General features: G+C 38.8%; 1 protein-coding gene and 1 long non-coding RNA gene across 2 annotated transcripts in view; both read left to right on the top strand.

Moving 5' to 3' along the window:
- The first annotated feature begins 302 nt into the window (after positions 1 to 302).
- On the top strand, positions 303 to 1,238 carry LOC707620 (olfactory receptor 2H2-like). The gene has a single exon (XM_015135659.3). It carries the CDS (start codon positions 303 to 305, stop codon positions 1,236 to 1,238), a length of 936 nt encoding a protein of 311 aa, XP_014991145.3.
- Positions 1,239 to 7,270: 6,032 nt separating this feature from the next.
- The window catches only part of LOC114677651 (uncharacterized), a 93,462-nt gene continuing 80,763 nt past the window's right edge, over positions 7,271 to 19,969 (top strand). The window contains exon 1 of the long non-coding RNA XR_013416924.1: positions 7,271 to 7,349. This is a non-coding gene — a long non-coding RNA (uncharacterized LOC114677651). The remainder of the gene's footprint in view (positions 7,350 to 19,969) is intronic.

The following is a 19,969-nucleotide window of genomic DNA, read 5'->3' as shown; positions in this document are numbered from 1 at the left end:
ACTAGCTGGTGCTTACATATATTTTATATAATATTTATAATGAACAATTTTAATCAGAGACAAAATATGAGGAGGATGTAAAAGAAGAAGAGAGAGAGTGAATGATGAATATCAAAGATTAAAGCACTTCACTAAATCTTGCATTTTTTCCCAAAATACAGCTGGTGAAAATCTTATCCTTGAGTAGAGAGGAATCAAACAAGTCATATACCACCCTTCTTCCTGTCTGTACTGGAACCATCACAGGCTTTTGAGCAACTACTTTTGAAACATTTCCCAGAGAGGTATTTGCCCCAGTAGCTATGATTATAATTTGCAATGACAGCCACAGTGATTTCATCCTTCTGGGCTTCTCTAACAAGCCACATTTGGAGAAGATACTTTTTTGGGTCATTTTTATTTTTTATTTTTTGACTCTTGCAGGAAATATGGTCATAGTTCTTGTGTCCTTGAAGGATCCAAAACTCCACATCCCTATGTATTTCTTTCTTTCCAACCTTTCCTTGGTAGACCTATGTTTCACCAGCAGCTGTGTTCCACAGATGTTGATTAACTTCTGGGGCCCAGAAAAGAGCATCAGCTACATTGGCTGTGCCATTCAACTCTATGTTTTTTTGTGGCTTGGGGCCACGGAATGTGTCCTTCTTGTTGTCATGGCTGTGGATCGTTATGTAGCAGTGTGTCATCCACTGCAATATACCACGATCATGCACCGAAAACTTTGTCTGCAGCTGGCTATCCTGGCATGGGGGACTGGCTTGGCCCAGTCTCTGATCCAGTCCCCTGCCACCCTCCTGTTACCCTTCTGCTCCCATCGGATGGTGGATGATGTCGTTTGTGAAGTCCCAGCTCTGATTCAGCTCTCCAGTACTGATACTACCTACAATGAAATTCAGATGTCTACAGCCAGTGTTATCCTCCTGGTGGTGCCCTTGATCATTATCCTTTCCTCTTACGGTGCTATTGCTAAGGCTGTGCTGAGGATTAAGTCAACTGTGGGACAGAAGAAAGCATTTGGCACCTGCACCTCTCACCTTCTTGTGGTTTCTCTCTTTTATGGCACTGTCACAGGTGTCTACCTTCAACCAAAAATTCACTATGCTCATGAATGGGGTAAATTTCTCACTCTTTTCTACACTGTGGTAACCCCAACTCTTAATCCCCTCATCTACACTCTAAGGAACAAGGAGGTAAAGGGAGCACTAATAAGATTGGGGAGGAGGACCTGGGATTCCTAGAATAACTAACAAGGTTACTCCATCACAAAAAGCTGGAGATACACCTCCTAAGCCAAAAGTAGGAGAGAAAAAGCTGCATTCTGTTCAGGTTGAGATTTCAGTTCCCTTTATCAGTCATTCATTGGGCCTTAAATTCTTCATATTGTGGATTTAGACACAGTATGGTATAGAAATTAATATACTTAATAGCTATTGTCTTGAAAAGGACACAATGCAATTGAATGGGAGAGGAGGAGAAGACACAAGAAACACATTACTTGCAAAATAAAATACCAAGTAGTACATTTCATGCCTTTTTATTTCATTCTTTTTTTGTTCTATTTTCCTACAAGCTTCACCAGTGCTTTCAGTCACAAGAAGATTTCTAAAGTTTTGAGACAGAAACTTCTTGAGCAACGTATATGTACCCCTATACTGTAATCTGGCAGGTCTTGGTTTTAATTGCTGTGTCTCTCTGTCTCAACATCACCACTGTTGACATTTAATGTGCCTTTCACTATCCAATGCAAAGCATTTGCCATGCCAAAGTCCACATTTACTGCTCTCTGGTGCTGTTACCAAGGTAAGAGTGTATGTGCAAGTTTCTCAATTTGAGCCTTGATATTCTGGGCCCCCAGTTACAGGAATAGACTTATGATTCTTCTTCATTCTGAGGCCTTATTGTAACAAAATGGCTATCTTTTTATCAGACCCAATTATTCTTTCATCTTATAGATATTTATGGCTTTCCTATTATATACCTATTACATTTTAGATGGTAGTTATATAATAGTAGATAAAACATATAAAATAATCAACATCATGAAACTTATAACAATACCATCTCTTGCTCTTAGACTCTTTCACAGTATTGATGTAATATTAGATTTCCCTCATTACAAAACCCATTTGTTTATTGCTTTGCTCTTAGCTATTATTTCTGTTCTCCATTTACAACCAAACTTTTTCAACTTTGGAAGTAACATTAGGTTCAGCCACTGTGTTGCTTCACACTGCAGCTAACAACACTGGTCTAGCAAGGGCTTCCCCCTCAGTTCACTCCTGCTCAGACAGAGTGACAATGTGATAGAAAAGAAAAACCCATTTTCAGAGAAGAAATTCAAGCAGGCTGCAGAAATTTGCATAAGTAAGGAGGAGCCAAATGTTAATCACCAAGACAATGGGGAAAATGTCTCCAGGGCATGTCAGAGGTCTTCACAGCAGCCCCTTCCATCACAGGCCCAGAGGCGTAGGAGGAAGAAATGGTTTCCTAGGCCAAGTCCAGGACCCCCCTGCTCTATACAGCCTTGGTGCATGGTGCCCTGTGTCTCAGCTGCTTCAGCCCCATCCTTGGCTAAAAGAGGCCAAGGTACAGATTGCTTCAGAGAGTGCAAGCCCCAAGCATTGGCAGCTTCCACGTGGTGTTGGTCCTGTGGGTGTGCAGAAGACAAGAATTGAGCTTTAAGAACCTCCACCTAGATTTCAGAGGATGTATTGATATGCTTGGATGTCCAGGAAGAAGTTTGCTGGGTTGGTAAGAGCCCTTATGGAGAATCTCTGCTAGAGCAGTGCAGAAGAAAAATGTGGTGTTGGAGCCCCCCCACAGAGTACCCACTGGGGCACTGCCTGGTGGAGCTGTGGTCACCATCTTCCAGACTCCAGAATGGTAGATCCATCGACAGCTTGCACTGTGTGCCTGGAAAAGCTGCAGACACTCAATGCCAGCCTGTGAAAGCAGCCAGTAGGGGAGCAAAGCCACAGGGATGGAGTTGCCCAAGGCCATGGGAGCCCACCTCTTGCATCAGCTTGACCTAGATTTGAGACGTGGAGTCAAAAGAGATCATTTTTGAGTTTTGAGAATTGACTGCCCTGCTGGATTTTGGACTTGCATGGGGCCTGCAACCCCTTTGTTTTGGCCAATTTCTCCCATCTGGAATGGGTGTATTTACCCAGTGCTGTACTTCCATTGTATCTAGGAAGTAACTAACTTGCTTTTGATTTTACAGGCTTATAAACAGAAGGAATTTGCCTTGTCTCAGATGAGACTTTGGACTTGGACTTTGAGTTAATGGTGGAATTATTTAAAGCTTTGAGGGACTCATTGGAAGGGCATAATTGTGTTTTGAAATGTGAGGACATGAGATTTGAAAGGGGCCAGGGACAGAATGATATGGTTTTGTCTTGTCCCCACCTAAATCGAATCTTGAATTGTAGTTCCCATAATCCCCACGTGTCTTGGTAGGGACCCAGTGAGAGGTAATTGAATCATAGGAGCAGTTACCCCCCATGCTGCTGTTCTTATCATAGTGAGTGAGTTCTCACAAGATCTGATGGTTTTGTAAGGGGTTTTTCCCCTTTTGCTCTTTTTCTCTCTTCTGCTGCCATCTGAAGAAGGACATGTTTGCTTCCTTTTCTGCCATAATTGTAAGTTTCCTGAGGCCTCCCCAGCCCTATGGAACTGTGAGTCAATTAAACTTCTTTCCTTTATAAACTACCCAGTCTCAGGTACGTCTTTATTAGCAGTGTGAGAATGGACTAATATACCTTCTCTCATGTTAACTACCCTCTTGGATCAGAGATCGTAGAGATAATTTCTCTTGTTCCCAACATAATTTTTCTGTTTGGGGTGGTTTTGAGGTTAGTGGTCTGAGTTCACACTCACCAAAATCTGAACTTAGTCTAGCATTAAGATCTGCTTTGGCATTCTCTTTTAATTTCAGTTTAGCTATTACAGATTACAATAAGCAATGGATTATTTATTTTTCTTTTAAAAATTAGTTTGCATTTCTTTATGGATCTCATGAACCAACTCTCTGGGGGTTGGATTTGTATCTAAATTATAGAAAATTTGAATAATCCTGGGAAGATAGGAGGCTTTTCTCTCCAACAATTAGCAGAGTTGGGTCTGTAGTTAAGGTCAAGAGCAGTTGACAGAATTGGTAGTAGGCCAAGAGATCATGAGCAACCTAAGGTGACCTAACTGAGTTGTTTCTGGAGATCTATTTTTTTTTTTTTTTGAGATGGAGTCTCACTGTCAGTCAGGCTGGAGTGCAGTGGTGCCATCTCAGCTCACTGCAACCTCTGCTGCCTAGGTTCAAGCAATTCTCCTGCCTCAGCCTCCTGAGTAGCTGGGATTACAGGTGCCTGCCACTGCATCCAGCTAATTTTTGTAGTTTTAGTAGAGACGGGATTTCACTATCTTGTCCAGGCTGGTCTTGAACTCCTGGCCTCGTGATTTACCCACCTCGGTCTCCCAAAGTGCTGGGATTATAGGCATGAGCCACCATGACCAGCCTCTAATTTCTTTTTTAAAAATTTAATTTAATTTTAAGTTCCGGGATACATTGTTACATAGGTAAATGTGTGCCATGGTGGTTTGCTGCACCTATTAACCCACCACTAGGTATTAAGCCCCACAAGCATTGGCTATGTATTCTGATGCTCTCCCTACCTACTCCTGGCAGGTCCCAGTGTGTATTGTTCCCCTCCCTGTGTCCACATGTTTTCATTGTTCAGTTCCCACTTATAAGTGAGAACATGTAGTGTTTGCTTTTCTGTTCATGTGTTAGTTTGCTGAGAATGATGGCTTCCAGCTCCATCCATGTCCCTACAAAGGACATGATCTTGTTCCTTTTCATGGCTGCACAGTATTCCATGGTATACATGTACCACATTTTCTTTATCCAGTCTATCATTGACGGGCATTGGGGTTGATTCCATGACTTTGCTATTGTGAATAGTGCTGCAAAGTTCATATGTATGCATGTATCTTTATAATAGAATGATTTATATTCCTTTGGGTGTAAACCCAGTAATGGGATTGTTGGGTCAAATGGTATTTCTGGTTCTAGGTCTTTGAGGAATTGCCACACTGTCTTCCACGATGGTTGAACTCAGACAACCTATAGAAAGGGAGAAAATTTTTGCAATCTATCCATCTGACAAAGGTCTAATATCAAGCATCTACAAGGAACATCACTGATTATTAGAGAAATGCAAATCAAAACCACAGTGAGATAACATCTCACACCAGTCAGAATGGCCATTATTAAAAAGTCAAGAAACAATAGATGCTAGTAAGGCTTTGGAGAAATAGGAAACAGCTTTTACACTGTTGGTGAGATCTGATTTCTTAACTTAGATACTAATTTATTAACAGACAGAAAACTAATTTCTAATTTCTTAACAGATACATACTGGCTTCTCAGTCAGGCTACTGACCTTTACCCCTTACATACGCACCTTAACTTTTGTATGAACATGGACGTGGCTGCATTGGGTAGGGGAGGGGAGAGGTGGTGGGCAGGGAAAGAGGCTGGCCTCTTTGACAAAGATGTGGGTAAGGATAGCAGGATTGTACTTAGGGGTAGACAGCAGTGAACTTTCTGTGGATCAGAGACCTGGGTTTTGATTCTATGCTTGTACTGTCAGAGTATGCATATTCCATGTAGATTGTAGCCTGGGGCAGAGAAAAGAAAGTAGTCATCCTTCGATGCCTTCTCATCAACTTCAAGATAGTATGTCATTCATTGAAAATATATTTATTGATCTCTTAGTGTGTGCAAGAAAATATGTGGAAAGCAGTGGTGACTTAGAGACAGTAAGAAACTGTTTTGACAATAGGATGCCAATCGGGGGGACAGTATTATTAACTGAGCCTGGAGAGGTTGATGTGGTCTTGTGGGTCAAAGTGTTGTATTTGGACTTTAAGAGCAACAGAGGAGCACTGCAGCTGTTTAAGCAGGAGAGACTCTCTTGGCTTTCTCTGAGATTCTCTCCCTATGTCTCCAAATCTGTTTCTCCATGGATCTCTACCTTTATCCATATGCTCTTCATCTGTTTCTCTGCTTCTCTATCTCTTTTTGTCTCTCTACTGCTTTGTTTCTCTCCATTACTGTTATTGTAGCAGTATCTATATATCTCTTCAGGTCTCTTTCCAGCACTGGACCTTCCTATGCCTTTAAGAAAATAAAGGAGCATAGAGCATTGGACCTGAAGCAGTATGTTTTGTTTTTTACCCTCTACTAGATCTTGCTGTCTGCCCTTGTTGATTACGAGACCCTTTATTCTCCTTCTTCTACACTTGAGATCTGACCAAACACAAGAAGGGACAGGTTGCCAAAGGGAGGCCTTTGTTTAACTTTTTTGGAGTATTAGAACCTATGGGTCTAAAACAATGTTTACATTAAGAAAATATTTACCATGAAGGAGGGCATGTAAACTCTGTAAAACAATGAAAACAAACAAGACAGAAGTTTCCAGTTTCCCCATTGCTTTCTACCTTTGTCCTCTTTTCTTATTCTTTCTTAATCTTTTATTCTTTTTTCCTTCTTTCTTTTCTTCATCCCTTCCTCTCTCTTTTCCTTTCTTTCTTCTTCTCTCTCTCCCCACCCAATGAACCTTGACTAAGTGACAAACCACAAGGCTTGCAAAAATCATTCTCAAAAAATACTGTTCTGATGATTATTGACATGAAAGGGGCATGAAAGCAGATATAAGCCCCCAACTGAGATTTTAAAGTAGAAAACTGTTGCCTTAGCCAAAACAAGGTAATGAGGATGTGTACTCTACATCCTCTATCCTATAAAAACGGATCTGGCTTCAGTAAGGAGGTCCCAATGCCCATCAATTGAATAAAGTCTTTAGCTTTTGAGTCACATCATTTTCATCAGACAGTCTTTGTCAGTGATTCCCAAATAGCACATGTGTAAAAATACATCTATCCTCCCAGATTTTGGGATTGCTGGATGTGGCCTTGGATGAACAAAGTCCCAGTGGCCAATCTTTCCTGGTGAAAGTCAGCCTCGTACATCTAACTTATGTGTGCTATGAAATGAAAACGTTTGGGAAGCACTGCCTATTTTCCCGTATCGCAACCCACACTGCTGGTCTCTCTTGGTTGCCAGGCACTGGTTTAGGTTCTGAGCAGAATACTCCACAGTGTTCTCTACAGTGTGTTGTAGAATAGAGGGGTCCTGGCAACCTGAGGCAGAGCTGGTGCTACAGAGTACCTGCTTACGGCTATAAAGTTTTACTGTATACAAGTTCTGAAGAAGCTGAGTGAGGCCATGTCTGTTACCAGGAGACATGAGACTCACAGCAGATCTCTCTGGCTTAACATGGGAGACGGCGGTAAGTGCAGTTATATCTGAAGTTTTTTAATAGTTAAAAGCTGACTTTATCCAAATAGGGATAAATGTGTTTTCCATAAGAAGTTCTGTTCTAGGTAGAAAAAAATGTGAAGATTTTGGTTAGGTTAAACTGATTTTAAAAGTATAGGAAAAGTTACAGATTTTTTTCTTATTGAGTCTAGTCTTGAGAACAATTTATCGAGAACTCCAAATTTAAAGGCAGTTAGTTAATTAAAAACTTGAAAGATCTAACTCTTTCAGTTTAAACTGGACTCATTAGAAAAAAAAATGGAAGGAAAAGGAATCTAAATGTTCATAATGATTTGTGTCTGACATTAAAATAAGGATTCAGTCACTAGAAGATATGTCGAAGTCCATCAGTACCAAACGGATAAAGCCAAAATAACTTTAAAATTATATCACATGAATGAAGACTTGCCATAGGAATAAAGTCGAGTTTGGATGAAAACGTCCATCTTTGGGAAAACCCAAACTAACTTTTACAAAAAACCGAAGGATGAAATAAAAGATTAAGCCAACAGAAATAAACATATTGAAAATATTTCAATAAACAGAAATAACTTAGAATGAGTCAGAACTCAGAACATCCAGAACAAGTTCCAAGGAACAAGAAAAGTCAGAGCAAATCTCTGACACTTGGAGGAGATAAAAAAGATGCAGGTATGTTAGAGTGGATGTAATAGACAAATCAGAACATGTCTATTACTTAGATAGCTCTGAATAATCTGATTTATGCTTTTGTAAAAACCTTTGGAGAGGACACAAACAAAATATAGTCAATTATCTGAAAAGAATAAAAGGGACACTTACAATCATATTAAGCATATAAAATAAATCAAGCATCTTTGGACGAGAACATGCACAGTATGAAAGTTAGCTTCAAAATCTCCAGGACAGAGATTAAATAATTACTGATATGTATCAAGAAAATGAAATAAAACTTTAGGTCTTTTCCATATTTATACATCTTATAGGAGAAGAAGATAACCTTCCTGGTTGATTCCACCATCGCACCTGGCCCTGAACCTACTTTTAATATCCAGGAAAAACAGCCATATCACTGTTGTCCTAAAGTAATTAAAAGTTCTCTCTATTCTAGTTTCATTGCTGTTAAATTGTCATACAGGAGTTCAAATTGAAGCTTAATAGAATTAAAACTCTTAGGATGGTGTTTTCTAAATATGTATTATCTAAATGTTGGGGAAGAGTAAATCATTTTAATTTCTAGATAGTACATGTACAATATTCTGTTTTTTAAATAAGTTATAGTGGGAGATTTATAAAGGCAGTTGAACAATCGAAGACATTTGGAACTAACTTTCTGTATATCAAGTGCTGTATTTACTGTAGTTAAAACACAGGTATGAAAACAATAGAATGTTTATATACAAATGACTTTTATAAATGACTATTTCAATTGTTTTAAGAAGTCGTTTGATGAAAATGATAAAATAGTTAGAGATATAGTGAAAAAAAAAAAAAAGAGACCCATGGGGAAATACCATGACAGACTGAGCCAGCCAAATGTAGAGCTCAGCTCTTCCTCCCCCAGGATCATAACATATCACCAGATAAACCTTTGAAAAAAAACAAAATGCAACAAAACAAAAGGAAAATCCAGAAAAGAAAATCGTTAGTTTTCTGTATTTCATAATTTCTGTACTCTCCCTCTTCCCAGGTGTCTGTTCACACCTTCTCTTCTCTATCCAAGTGCACATCCTTTCCTTTTCTTCACTCCCAGCTGATGCCCCTGCTTTTCAAAACTTCAGAGAAAATTGGAGAAATCAGAAAGGAATTTCTATCAGATTTCAATGCTACCTCAACACACCCAGCTACTTCTATATCCATGTATTCTACTTTCTGTCTGGTTCCTATTGATGAACTGTTTGTGTTCTAGCAAAGGCTGATCAATCCTCTGCTGCCCTGGATCCATCCCCTCACCAACCTAAAGACTTTGTTTCAGAGTTCTCCTTTGCTCTCCTGCTATGTAATTTTGTGTACTCTATAGGTCATTACCATGGAACACAAGCATGCTCCAATTACATCCATCTTACAGAAAAAAACTCTTTCTGCCTTCTCTTGACCCCCTCTTTCCCTACAGCTATTGAATAATTTCTTTCTGCCTTCAGCAAAGCACCATTAATGAGTTTTCTATGCTTTCTGTCTCTAAGTTGTCTCCTACTGTTCTCTCTTGCTTCCATTCCAGTGTGGCTGTTGCCTTCATTTTCTCTAGCAAAACTCCTCTCTTAGTGTCACAGAAGACTTCCTTATTGCTAAATCCAATGGTCAGTTCTTAATCTTCATCTCACTTGACCTACTATATTAGCAGCCATTGACACAGCTCCTTCTACTTTGATATACTGTAATACTTTCTTTTCTTTTTCTTTCACCCAAAGCAAGATTCCTCCTCCTACCTTGTCTGAAGGAGGGTGGCAAGAGCAGATTAAAGCATCTGTGAGGCAGCCTTTTAAAGTTTCTCAAGAAGTGGTAGCCAGTGTGAAAATGCATCACCTCACCTTGCTTCATATTTCCCTTCTCTCAGTTCCCTTTTTTCCTCACCTTTGCTGCCCTCTATTTGTATGTCCCAAATAAAGCCTTAATATTTCCTTTTTTGCCTCAAGCTCTGATTTTTAGAGAATCTAGGCTAAGAAACTCACCAAGGTCTTAAGGTAAAAGGCCCAGTAAACACACTGTTATTTTGCTCAATCACAGAAGGCTCTAGCTATTCAAAACTCTTTTCTCTTTCTCCTTCTTCCACATGCACATCCACTAAACCCCGGACCCCAAATTGACAGACCATTCCCAAAACAATAACTTCTGGGTATGTGCTGGCCCTCACTGGTGGCTTTTCAGTGTTGAGTTCCATAGTTCTAAATTCTTGACCTCAGAAACTCTCCAAATTATATAAAATGGCAAACTCAACCAGTTATTATTACTTGAAATATATTTTTATTTATAAAGAAATAAATTTTAATATATTAAAGGATAGTCACAGAACAAATGACAAGTATCGTCGTTGTACAGTCATCTAATATGTTTGGATTATAAAGGCACACAAGGATTTTTATGATAGGGAAGACATTACTATTGTTTTCAACAGAGAAATAGGAGGATTTGGCAGAGGAAGGGAATTAGGAGAAATTTCACCAATAAAACCCAAGAATCTCTGGGTAAGGCAGAGGAGGCTGGATATGACAGGAAGAATTTGCTGGATGCATTGTGGTCTCCTGGCACCATCTGGTGTTGAACCCAAGAACAAAACAGAAGATGAAGAAAACACTTTCAGAAAGTAATGGAGCCAAGATGAGGCCCACTGAGGGTCTTGTTCAAGTGACATTGGGATTTCATAACAGAACAAATGGCTGTCAAAGTAGTTGGGAAAGCCCTAGGCTATATCACCTTAAGGCTCCTTCCTTCCCCAACTTTCCACCAGATGTCCGACTCTAACCTACCTCAGAGATAGCACTTCACCTGTCACCCTTTCTTACCCATGTTTCTCCAACTCGTGCCATTCCCATCTGACTATCCCATCCCCACACCCAGATCCAGAAACTGGATAACCCAGCCTCCCTAAGCAGCAGATGCCATGGTGGAGAGGTGAATGCAATTGGAATCACTGAGCATTTACCTCACGTTCTCATTTCCACAGATTTTACCTCATGCCTTAATATTTAATAATATAAAATTAAGTAAAATCTCTCCTTCAAAAAATTTTTAAATGAAATAACATTGCTCTGAAAAAGATAGTTCAACATGTCAAAATGACCTTTTCTCTTATAAAAATGAAAATTTAAAACCATGCATAATAAAACAAAACAAAAGGACACTAAAAACATTTTATCAAATATGTTTGCATATGTTCTTGTGCTTTTGTGTTTGTATGTGCGCACCTATGCTTTGTGCCCTGGAATGACTGCTGCTAGTCTCACTGACTCTGTAGGCTTACTCCTACATAATAAAACATGCCTCCTGATATAACAGTATGCCCTGATTTATGGCAGTGCTTCTATGCCAGGAGCACTTTTGCTTTCTAGGGCATATTTGACAACGTCTGGAGGTATTTTTGCTTGTCACAACTTAGGGGGAAAGGAGATGCTATTAGCATCTAGTGCACTGAGGCCAAAGATACTACTGAGCATCCTAAAATGCAGAGGACAGACCCTGACAACAGATAATTATCTGGTCTAAAATGTCCATAGGGCTAAGGGTGAGAAATTTTGATTTATAAAACACTGATACCCGTGTCCTGTTTGGATCTGAGCTCTTTTCCTTTTGTCAAGTGTGCATAGTTTGAAAGCAGGCCCCAGATGGAATTCTGTGAACTCTCTGTTTAATTGAAGATGGAAAAGATATCATTAATTACTAACTGCTGGTGAATGTCCCTTCTTGTGAATAGCTGAAATAAAAAGTCATTTGCTATCAAGTGTTAGAATGAGTGATCAAATATACAACGTTATTAAATCAAAGGTTAACTTCATGAGCAAATGTAAGATATCATTTAGCAATTCTTTATAATTCACCATACTACAAAACAGGATTGCCAAGCTTTTTTCCTTCTTTTTTTATTTAAATGGCCAGTTAATACATCTTTTGGGCTTTGTGGTCATATGGGCTCTGTCAGCCACTCATCTCTGTCTTCGTAGCAGTGTGAAAGTAACCTTTGATAATCCATAAATTAATGTGTCTGGCTGTGTTCTGATAAGACTCTATTACAAAACCAGGAAGCTTTTGGATTTGGCCTGTTCTCCCAGTTTACCACAGCCTGCTCTAGAACACAGATACCTATTCCTTTTCAGTGCTTGAGTGTATTTAAATAAAGCATGCCCTAATTTATAACCAATTATTAGTAACAAAAGTTAAGTTTTAAGTAATTCAAAAAGGGCTGTGTACTTTTCTCTGAGTTGATCCAAAATAATGACTAATATATAATAAACAAGACCTTGTATACCAAAATTGTGTTTGAGGGCTTATATGTCTTTTTTTAATGAATAAAATGAAATGTTATTTAAAATTACTGATGAATTCATTATGACCTTTTTCACTATTTATCAACAGATATTAAAAGTATAATTACTAACATGTGGGTATTCGTACAGTTTTGGACATTTTTAAAAAGTTTGTAGAGTGAAAAGATTGTTAATCTCTGGACTGTAAATCATATATTTCACAGAAATGTAATCCAGCCTCTACCAGCCTCCAGAGCCTTATTTTTTCTCCTATCCCATGTACTAGTCGCCAGATACCCTATTTCCCAGGCTGTATTATGTCCCTGACCCTTCGTTTGGCTGTTCCCTTATACGGGAATGCCTCTCTAACTTACTTCTTTCACTACCATTTATTCAAGAATTTGTTCATTTGTTTTTTTAAATCTTTTCCCTAATTCATCGTTTTCCTTAGGTAGAAAACACAGGAGAGAAAAAAACAGACCAAACACATTTTAATATTTAAATTCATAGATCCAGAGCCCAGAATTTTAGTATATTGTTTATTGAGATAAAGGGGTAGGTGGATTCAGTAAATGTCACATGGGCAATTGTCTTAAGATGATAGAAACCATATAAGCTTCTTTGTTGTTCATTTTTAAATGGTGCCTAATACTGTGCAGTTTTCCATGCACCACTCTCTTACACGTACTGTTATGTAGCTGCTGTAGCCAGGAATTAAACCTGTGGTCTGTTTGACATGAGGCCAGATTTTATTAAACTAGGTCATCAGGGCACACACAGGGGGCTGGGTCACGCTGACACTGTGTCATCTCTGGAAATTAAATGGGTAAGCATGTCAGCAGGCAAACGAAATGGCTGCTCCTGCTATGAGAGGCAGACAGCAGGGAGGTGTGTAATATATGAGCATGCATCCAATTAATGATGAATTACAATGGGTGTCCTGGAAAAGTTCCTGTGATACTGATATTATGTGAAAGGAGTTCATCGTATTTGAAATTATCACAAAAATTGCAGAATAATTCAAAACGAATGGGTAATTATCCAAATGTTGTATGAGTTATTGCTTCAACTTGCACATTCTTAATACATGTGGATTTCTGCCCTCTCCTTGTAGAAGCACTGAGAACCTGAGCTGACATGAGTCATTTGGTCATGATTTCCTAGGGCAGAAGTGGAGGACTCTGCATAGGGAGATCATTGACAGTTCTTTTGAAGGTTGAGTGGTTCTGTCTAGGAGATAGGAGAATGAATTAAATGACATTTAAAAAATGGCTTTTTAACATCTGCCTTTGCCTGAAAGGGATTTTGTATTTAATTCTTTTTGATATTTATGGAGTTGTTATTCATTATAATTAGCATCAGGATTTTTTTCTTTTTTTATTATACTTTAAGTTCGGGGGTATATGTGCAGAACGTGCAGGTTTGCTGCATAGGTATACGCATGCCATGGTAGTTTGCTGCACCCATAAAACCGTCATCTACATTAGGTATTTCTTCTAATGCTATCCCTTCCCTAGTCCCCCCACTCCCTGACAGACCCCGGTGTGTGATGTTCCCCTCCCTGTGTCCATGTGTTCTCATTGTTCAATTCCCACTTATGAGTGAGAACATGCAGTGTTTGGTTTTCTGTTCCTGTATTAGTTTGCTGAGAATGATCGTTTCCAACTTCATCCATGTCCTTGCAAAGGACATTAACTCATCCTTTTTATGGCTGCGTAGTATTCCATGGTGTATATGTGCCACATTTTCTTTATCCAGTCTATCATTGATGGGCGTTTGGGTTGGTTCCAACTCTTAGATATTGTAAACGGTGTTGCAATAAACATATGTGTGCATGTGTTTTTATAGTAGAATGATTTATAATTCTTTGGGTATATACCCAGTAATGGGATTGCTGGTCAAATGCTATTTCTGGTTCTAGATCCTTGGGGAATCACCACACTGTCTTCCACAATGGTTGAAGTAATTTACTCTCCCAGCAACAGTGTAAAAACATTCCTATTTCTCCACATCCTCTCTAGCATCTGTTGTTTCCTGACTTTTTAATGATCACCATTGTTAGAATAGTGATCTCACACCCGTTAGTGGTGTGAGATGGTATCTCATTGTGGTTTTGGTTTGCGTTTCTCTAATAACCAGTGATGATGAGCTTCTTTTTATATGTTTGTTGGACACATAAGTATCTTCTCTTGAGCAGTGTCTGTTCATATCTTTTGCCCATTTTTTGATGGGGTTGTTTTTTTTTTCTTATAAATTTTTTTCAGTTCCTTGTAGATTCTGGATATTAGTCCTTGTCAGATGAATGGATTGCAAAAATTTTCTCCCATTCTGTAGGTTGCCTGTTAACTCTGATGGCAGTTTCTTTTGCACAGAAGCTCTTCAGTTTAATTAGGTCCCATTTGTCAATTTTGGGTTTTGTTGCCATTGCTTTTGGTGTTTTAGTCATGAAGTGTTTGCCTATACCTGTGTCCTGAATGGTGTTGCCCAGGTTTTCTTCTAGGGTTTTTATGGTTTTAGGTCTTACATTTAAGTCTTTAATCCATCTTGAGTTAATTTTCGTATAAGGTATCAGAAGGAGTCCAGTTTCAGTTTCCTACATATGGCCAGCCAGTTTTCCTAACACCATTTATTACACGGGGAATCCTTTCCCCATTTTTTTTTTTTGGTCAGGTTTGTCAAAAATCAGATGGTTGTAGATGTGTAACATTATTTCTGAGTCCTCTATGCTGTTCCATTGGTCTATATATCTGTTTTGGTATCAGTACCATGCTGTTTTGGTTACTGTACCCTTGCAGTATAGTTTGAAGTCAGGTAGCATGATGTGTCCAACTTTGTTCTTTTTGCTTATGATTGTCTTGGCTATATGGGCTCTTTTTTGGTTCCATATGAAATTTAGAGCAGTTTTTTTTCTAATTCTGTGAAGAAAGTCAATGGTAGCTTGATGGGGATAGCACTGAATCTATGAATTACTTTGGGCAGTATGGCCATTTTCATGATACTGATTCTTCCTATCCTTGAGCATGGAATGTTTTTTCATTGTTTGTAGCCTCTCTGACTTCCTTGAGCAGTGGTTTTTAGTTCTTTCTGAAGAGATCCTTCACATCCCTTGTAAGTTATATTCCTAGGTATTTTTTTCTCTTTGTAGCAATTGTGAATGGAAGCTCGCTCATGATTTGGATCTCTGTTTGTCTATTATTGCTATATAGAAATGCCTGTGATTTTGCACACTGATTATGTATCCTGAGACTTTGCTGAAGTTGCTTATCAGCTTAAGGAGATTTTGGGGTGAGACAATGGGGTTTTCTAAATATACAATCATATACAATCATGTCATCTGCAAGCAGAGACAATTTGACTTCCCCTCTTCCTAACTGAATGTCCTTTACTTCTTTCTCTTGCCTGATTGCCCTGGCCAGAACTTTCAAAACTGTGTTGAACAGGAGTTGTAGAGAGGGCATCCTTGTCTTGCGCTGGTTTTCAAAGGGAATGCTTCCAGTTTTTCGCTTTGTCCTTTTGGTCCATTCAGTATGACATTGGCTATGGGTTTGTCACAAATAGCTCTTATTATTTTGAGATATGTTTCATTGATTCCTAGTTTATTGAGAGTTTTTAGCATGAAGGGGTGTTGAATTTTATCAAAGACCTTTTCTGCATCTATTGAAATAATCATGTGGTTTTTGTTATTGGTTATGTTTGTATGATGGATTATGTTTATTGATTTGCATATGTTGAACCAGCCTTGCATCCCAGGGATGAAGCCAACTCACTCGTGGTGGATAAGCTTTTTGATATGCTGCTGGATTTGGTTTGCCAGTATTTTATTGAGGAATTTTGCATTAATGTTCATCAGGGATATTGGCCTGAAATTTTCTTTTTTCATTGTGTCTCGGCCAGGTTTTGGTATCAGGATGATGCTGGCTTCATAGAATGAGTTAGAGAGGAGTCCCTCTTTTTCTATTGTTTGGAATAGTTTCAGAAGGTATGGTACAAGCTCCTCTTTGTGACTTTGGTACAATTTGGGTGTGAATCGGTCTGGTCCTGGGCTTTTTTTGTTGGTAGGCTATTAATTACTGCCTCAATTTCAGAACTTGTTATTGGTCTGTTCAGGGATTAGATTTCTTCCTGGGTTAGTCTTGGGAGGGTGTATGTGTCCAGGAATTTATCCATTTCTTCTAGATTTTCTTTTTCTTTTTCTGTTTTTTTAAAATTTATTTATTATTATTATACTTTAAGTTGTAGGGTACATGTGCATAACGTGCAGGTTTGTTACATATGTATACTTGTGCCATGTTGGTGTGCTGCACCCATCAACTCGTCATTTACATCAGGTATAACTCTCAATGCAATCCCTCCCCCCTCCCCCCTCCCCATGATAGGTCCCGGTGTGTGATGTTCCCCTTCCTGAGTCCAAGTGATCTCATTGTTCAGTTCCCACCTATGAGTGAGAACATCTGGTGTTTGGTTATCTGTTCTTGTGATAGTTTGCTAAGAATGATGGTTTCCAGCTGCATCCATGTCCCTACAAAGGACACAAACTCATCCTTTTTGATGGATGCATAGTATTCCATGGTGTATATGTGCCACATTTTCTTAATCCAATCTGTCACTGATGGACATTTGGATTGATTCCAAGTCTTTGCTATTGTGAATAGTGCTGCAATAAACATACGTGTGCATGTGTCTTTATAGCAGCATAATTTATAATCCTTTGGGTATATACCCAGTAATGGGATGGCTGGGTCATATGGTACAGCTAGTTCTAGATCCTTGAGGAATCGCCATACTGTTTTCCACAATGGTTGAACTAGTTTACAGTCCCACCAACAGTGTAAAAGTGTTCCTATTTCTCCACATCCTCTCCAGCACCTGTTGTTTCCTGACTTTTTAATGATTGCCATTCTAACTGGTGTGAGATGGTATCTCATTGTGGTTTTGATTTGCATTTCTCTGATGGCCAGTGATGATGAGCATTTTTTCATGTGTCTGTTGGCTGTATGAATGTCTTCTTTTGAGAAATGTCTGTTCATATCCTTTGCCCACTTTTTGATGGGCTTGTTTGTTTTTTTCTTGTAAATTTGTTTGAGTTCTTTGTAGGTTCTGGATATTAGCCCTTTGTCAGATGAGTAGATTGCAAAAATTTTCTCCCATTCTGTAGGTTGCCTGTTCACTCTGATGGGAGTTTCTTTTGCTGTGCAGAAGCTCTTTAGTTTAATTAGATCCCATTTGTCAATTTTGGCTTTTGCTGCTGTTGCTTTTGGTGTTTTAGACATGAAGTCTTTGCCCATGCCTATGTCCTGAATGGTACTACCTAGGTTTTCCTCTAGGATTTTTATGGTATTAGGTCTAACATTTAAGTCTCTAATCCATCTTGAATTAATTTTCGTATAAGGAGTAAGGGAAGGATCCAGTTTCAGCTTTCTACTTATGGCTAGCCAATTTTCCCAGCACCATTTATTAAATAGGGAATCCTTTCCCCATTTCTTGTTTCTCTCAGGTTTGTCAAAGATCAGATGGCTGTAGATGTGTGGTGTTATTTCTGAGGACTCTGTTCTGCTCCATTGGTCTATATCTCTGTTTTGGTACCAGTACCATGCTGTTTTGGTTACTGTAGCCTTGTAATATAGTTTGAAGTCAGGTAGCGTGATGCCTCCAGCTTTGTTCTTTTGACTTAGGATTGTCTTGGAGATGCAGGCTCTTTTTTGGTTCCATATGAACTTTAAAGCAGTTTTTTCCAATTCTGTGAAGAAACTCATTGGTAGCTTAATGGGGATGGCATTGAATCTATAAATTACCTTGGGCAGTATGGCCATTTTCACGATATTGATTCTTCCTATCCATGAGCATGGTATGTTCTTCCATTTGTTTGTGTCCTCTTTTATTTCACTGAGCAGTGGTTTGTAGTTCTCCTTGAAGAGGTCCTTTACATGCCTTGTAAGTTGAATTCCTAGGTATTTGATTCTCTTTGAAGCAATTGTGAATGGAAGTTCATTCCTGATTTGGCTCTCTGTTTGTCTGTTACTGGTGTATAAGAATGCTTGTGATTTTTGCACATTAATTTTGTATCCTGAGACTTTGCTGAAGTTGCTTATTAGCTTAAGGAGATTTTCGGCTGAGACAGTGGGGTTTTCTAAATATACAATCATGTCATCTGCAAAGAGGGACAATTTGATTTCTTCTTTTCCTAACTGAATACCCTTGATTTCTTTCTCTTGCCTAATTGCCCTAGCCAGAACTTCCAACACTATGTTGAATAGGAGTGGTGAGAGAGGGCATCCCTGTCTTGTGCCAGTTTTCAAAGGGAATTTTTCCAGTTTTTGCCCATTCAGTATGATATTGGCTGTGGGTTTGTCATAAATAGCTCTTATTATTTTGAGGTACGTTCTATCAATACCGAATTTATTGAGCGTTTTTAGCATGAAGGGCTGTTGAATTTTGTCAAAAGCCTTTTCTGCATCTATTGAGATAATCATGTGGTTTTTGTCTTTGGTTCTGTTTATATGCTGGATTATGTTTATTGATTTGCGAATGTTGAACCAGCCTTGCATCCCAGGGATGAAGCCCACTTGATCATGGTGGATAAGCTTTTTGATGTGTTGCTGAATCCGGTTTGCCAGTATTTTATTGAGGATTTTTGCATCGATGTTCATCAGGGATATTGGTCTAAAATTCTCTTTTTTTGTTGTGTCTCTGCCAGGCTTTGGTATCAGGATGATGTTGGCCTCATAAAATGAGTTAGGGAAGATTCCCTCTTTTTCTATTGATTGGAATAGTTTCAGAAGGAATGGTACCAGCTCCTCCTTGTACCTCTGATAGAATTCAGCTGTGAATCCATCTGGTCCTGGACTTTTTTTGGTTGGTAGGCTATTAATTATTGCCTCAATTTCAGAGCCTGCTATTGGTCTATTCAGGGATTCAACTTCTTCCTGGTTTAGTCTTGGAAGAGTGTAAGTGTCCAGGAAATTATCCATTTCTTCTAGATTTTCCAGTTTATTTGCGTAGAGGTGTTTATAGTATTCCCTGATGGTAGTTTGTATTTCTGTGGGGTCGGTGGTGATATCCCCTTTATCATTTCTAATTGCGTCGATTTGATTCTTCTCTCTTTTCTTCTTTATTAGTCTTGCTAGTGGTCTGTCAATTTTGTTGATCTTTTCAAAAAACCAACTCCTGGATTCATTGATTTTTTTGGAGGGTTTTTTGTGTCTCTATCTCCTTCAGTTCTGCTCTGATCTTAGTTATTTCTTGCCTTCTGCTAGCTTTTGAATGTGTTTGCTCTTGCTTCTCTAGTTCTTTTAATTGTGATGTTAGAGTGTCAATTTTAGATCTTTCCTGCTTTCTCTTGTGGGCATTTAGTGCTATAAATTTCCCTCTACACACTGCTTTAAATGTGTCCCAGAGATTCTGGTATGTTGTATCTTTGTTCTCATTGGTTTCAAAGAACATCTTTATTTCTGCCTTCATTTCGTTATGTACCCAGTAGTCATTCAGGAGCAGGTTGTTCAGTTTCCATGTAGTTGAGCGGTTTTGATTGAGTTTCTTAGTCCTGAGTTCTAGTTTGATTGCACTGTGGTCTGAGAGACAGTTTGTTATAATTTCTGTTCTTGTACATTTGCTGAGGAGTGCTTTACTTCCAATTACGTGGTCAATTTTGGAGTAA

Source organism: Macaca mulatta, chromosome 4 (assembly GCF_049350105.2).
Source record: "Macaca mulatta isolate MMU2019108-1 chromosome 4, T2T-MMU8v2.0, whole genome shotgun sequence".
NCBI classification, from domain to species: Eukaryota; Metazoa; Chordata; class Mammalia; order Primates; family Cercopithecidae; genus Macaca; species Macaca mulatta.
Note: the sequence above shows the minus strand (reverse complement) of the source record. Positions and strands in the feature narration are given on the sequence as shown.

What these genes read in the sequence shown, in the direction of transcription:
- LOC707620 (XM_015135659.3), top strand. Translation starts at nt 303, where the DNA reads ATGATTATAATTTGCAATGACAGCCACAGTGATTTCATCCTTCTGGGC.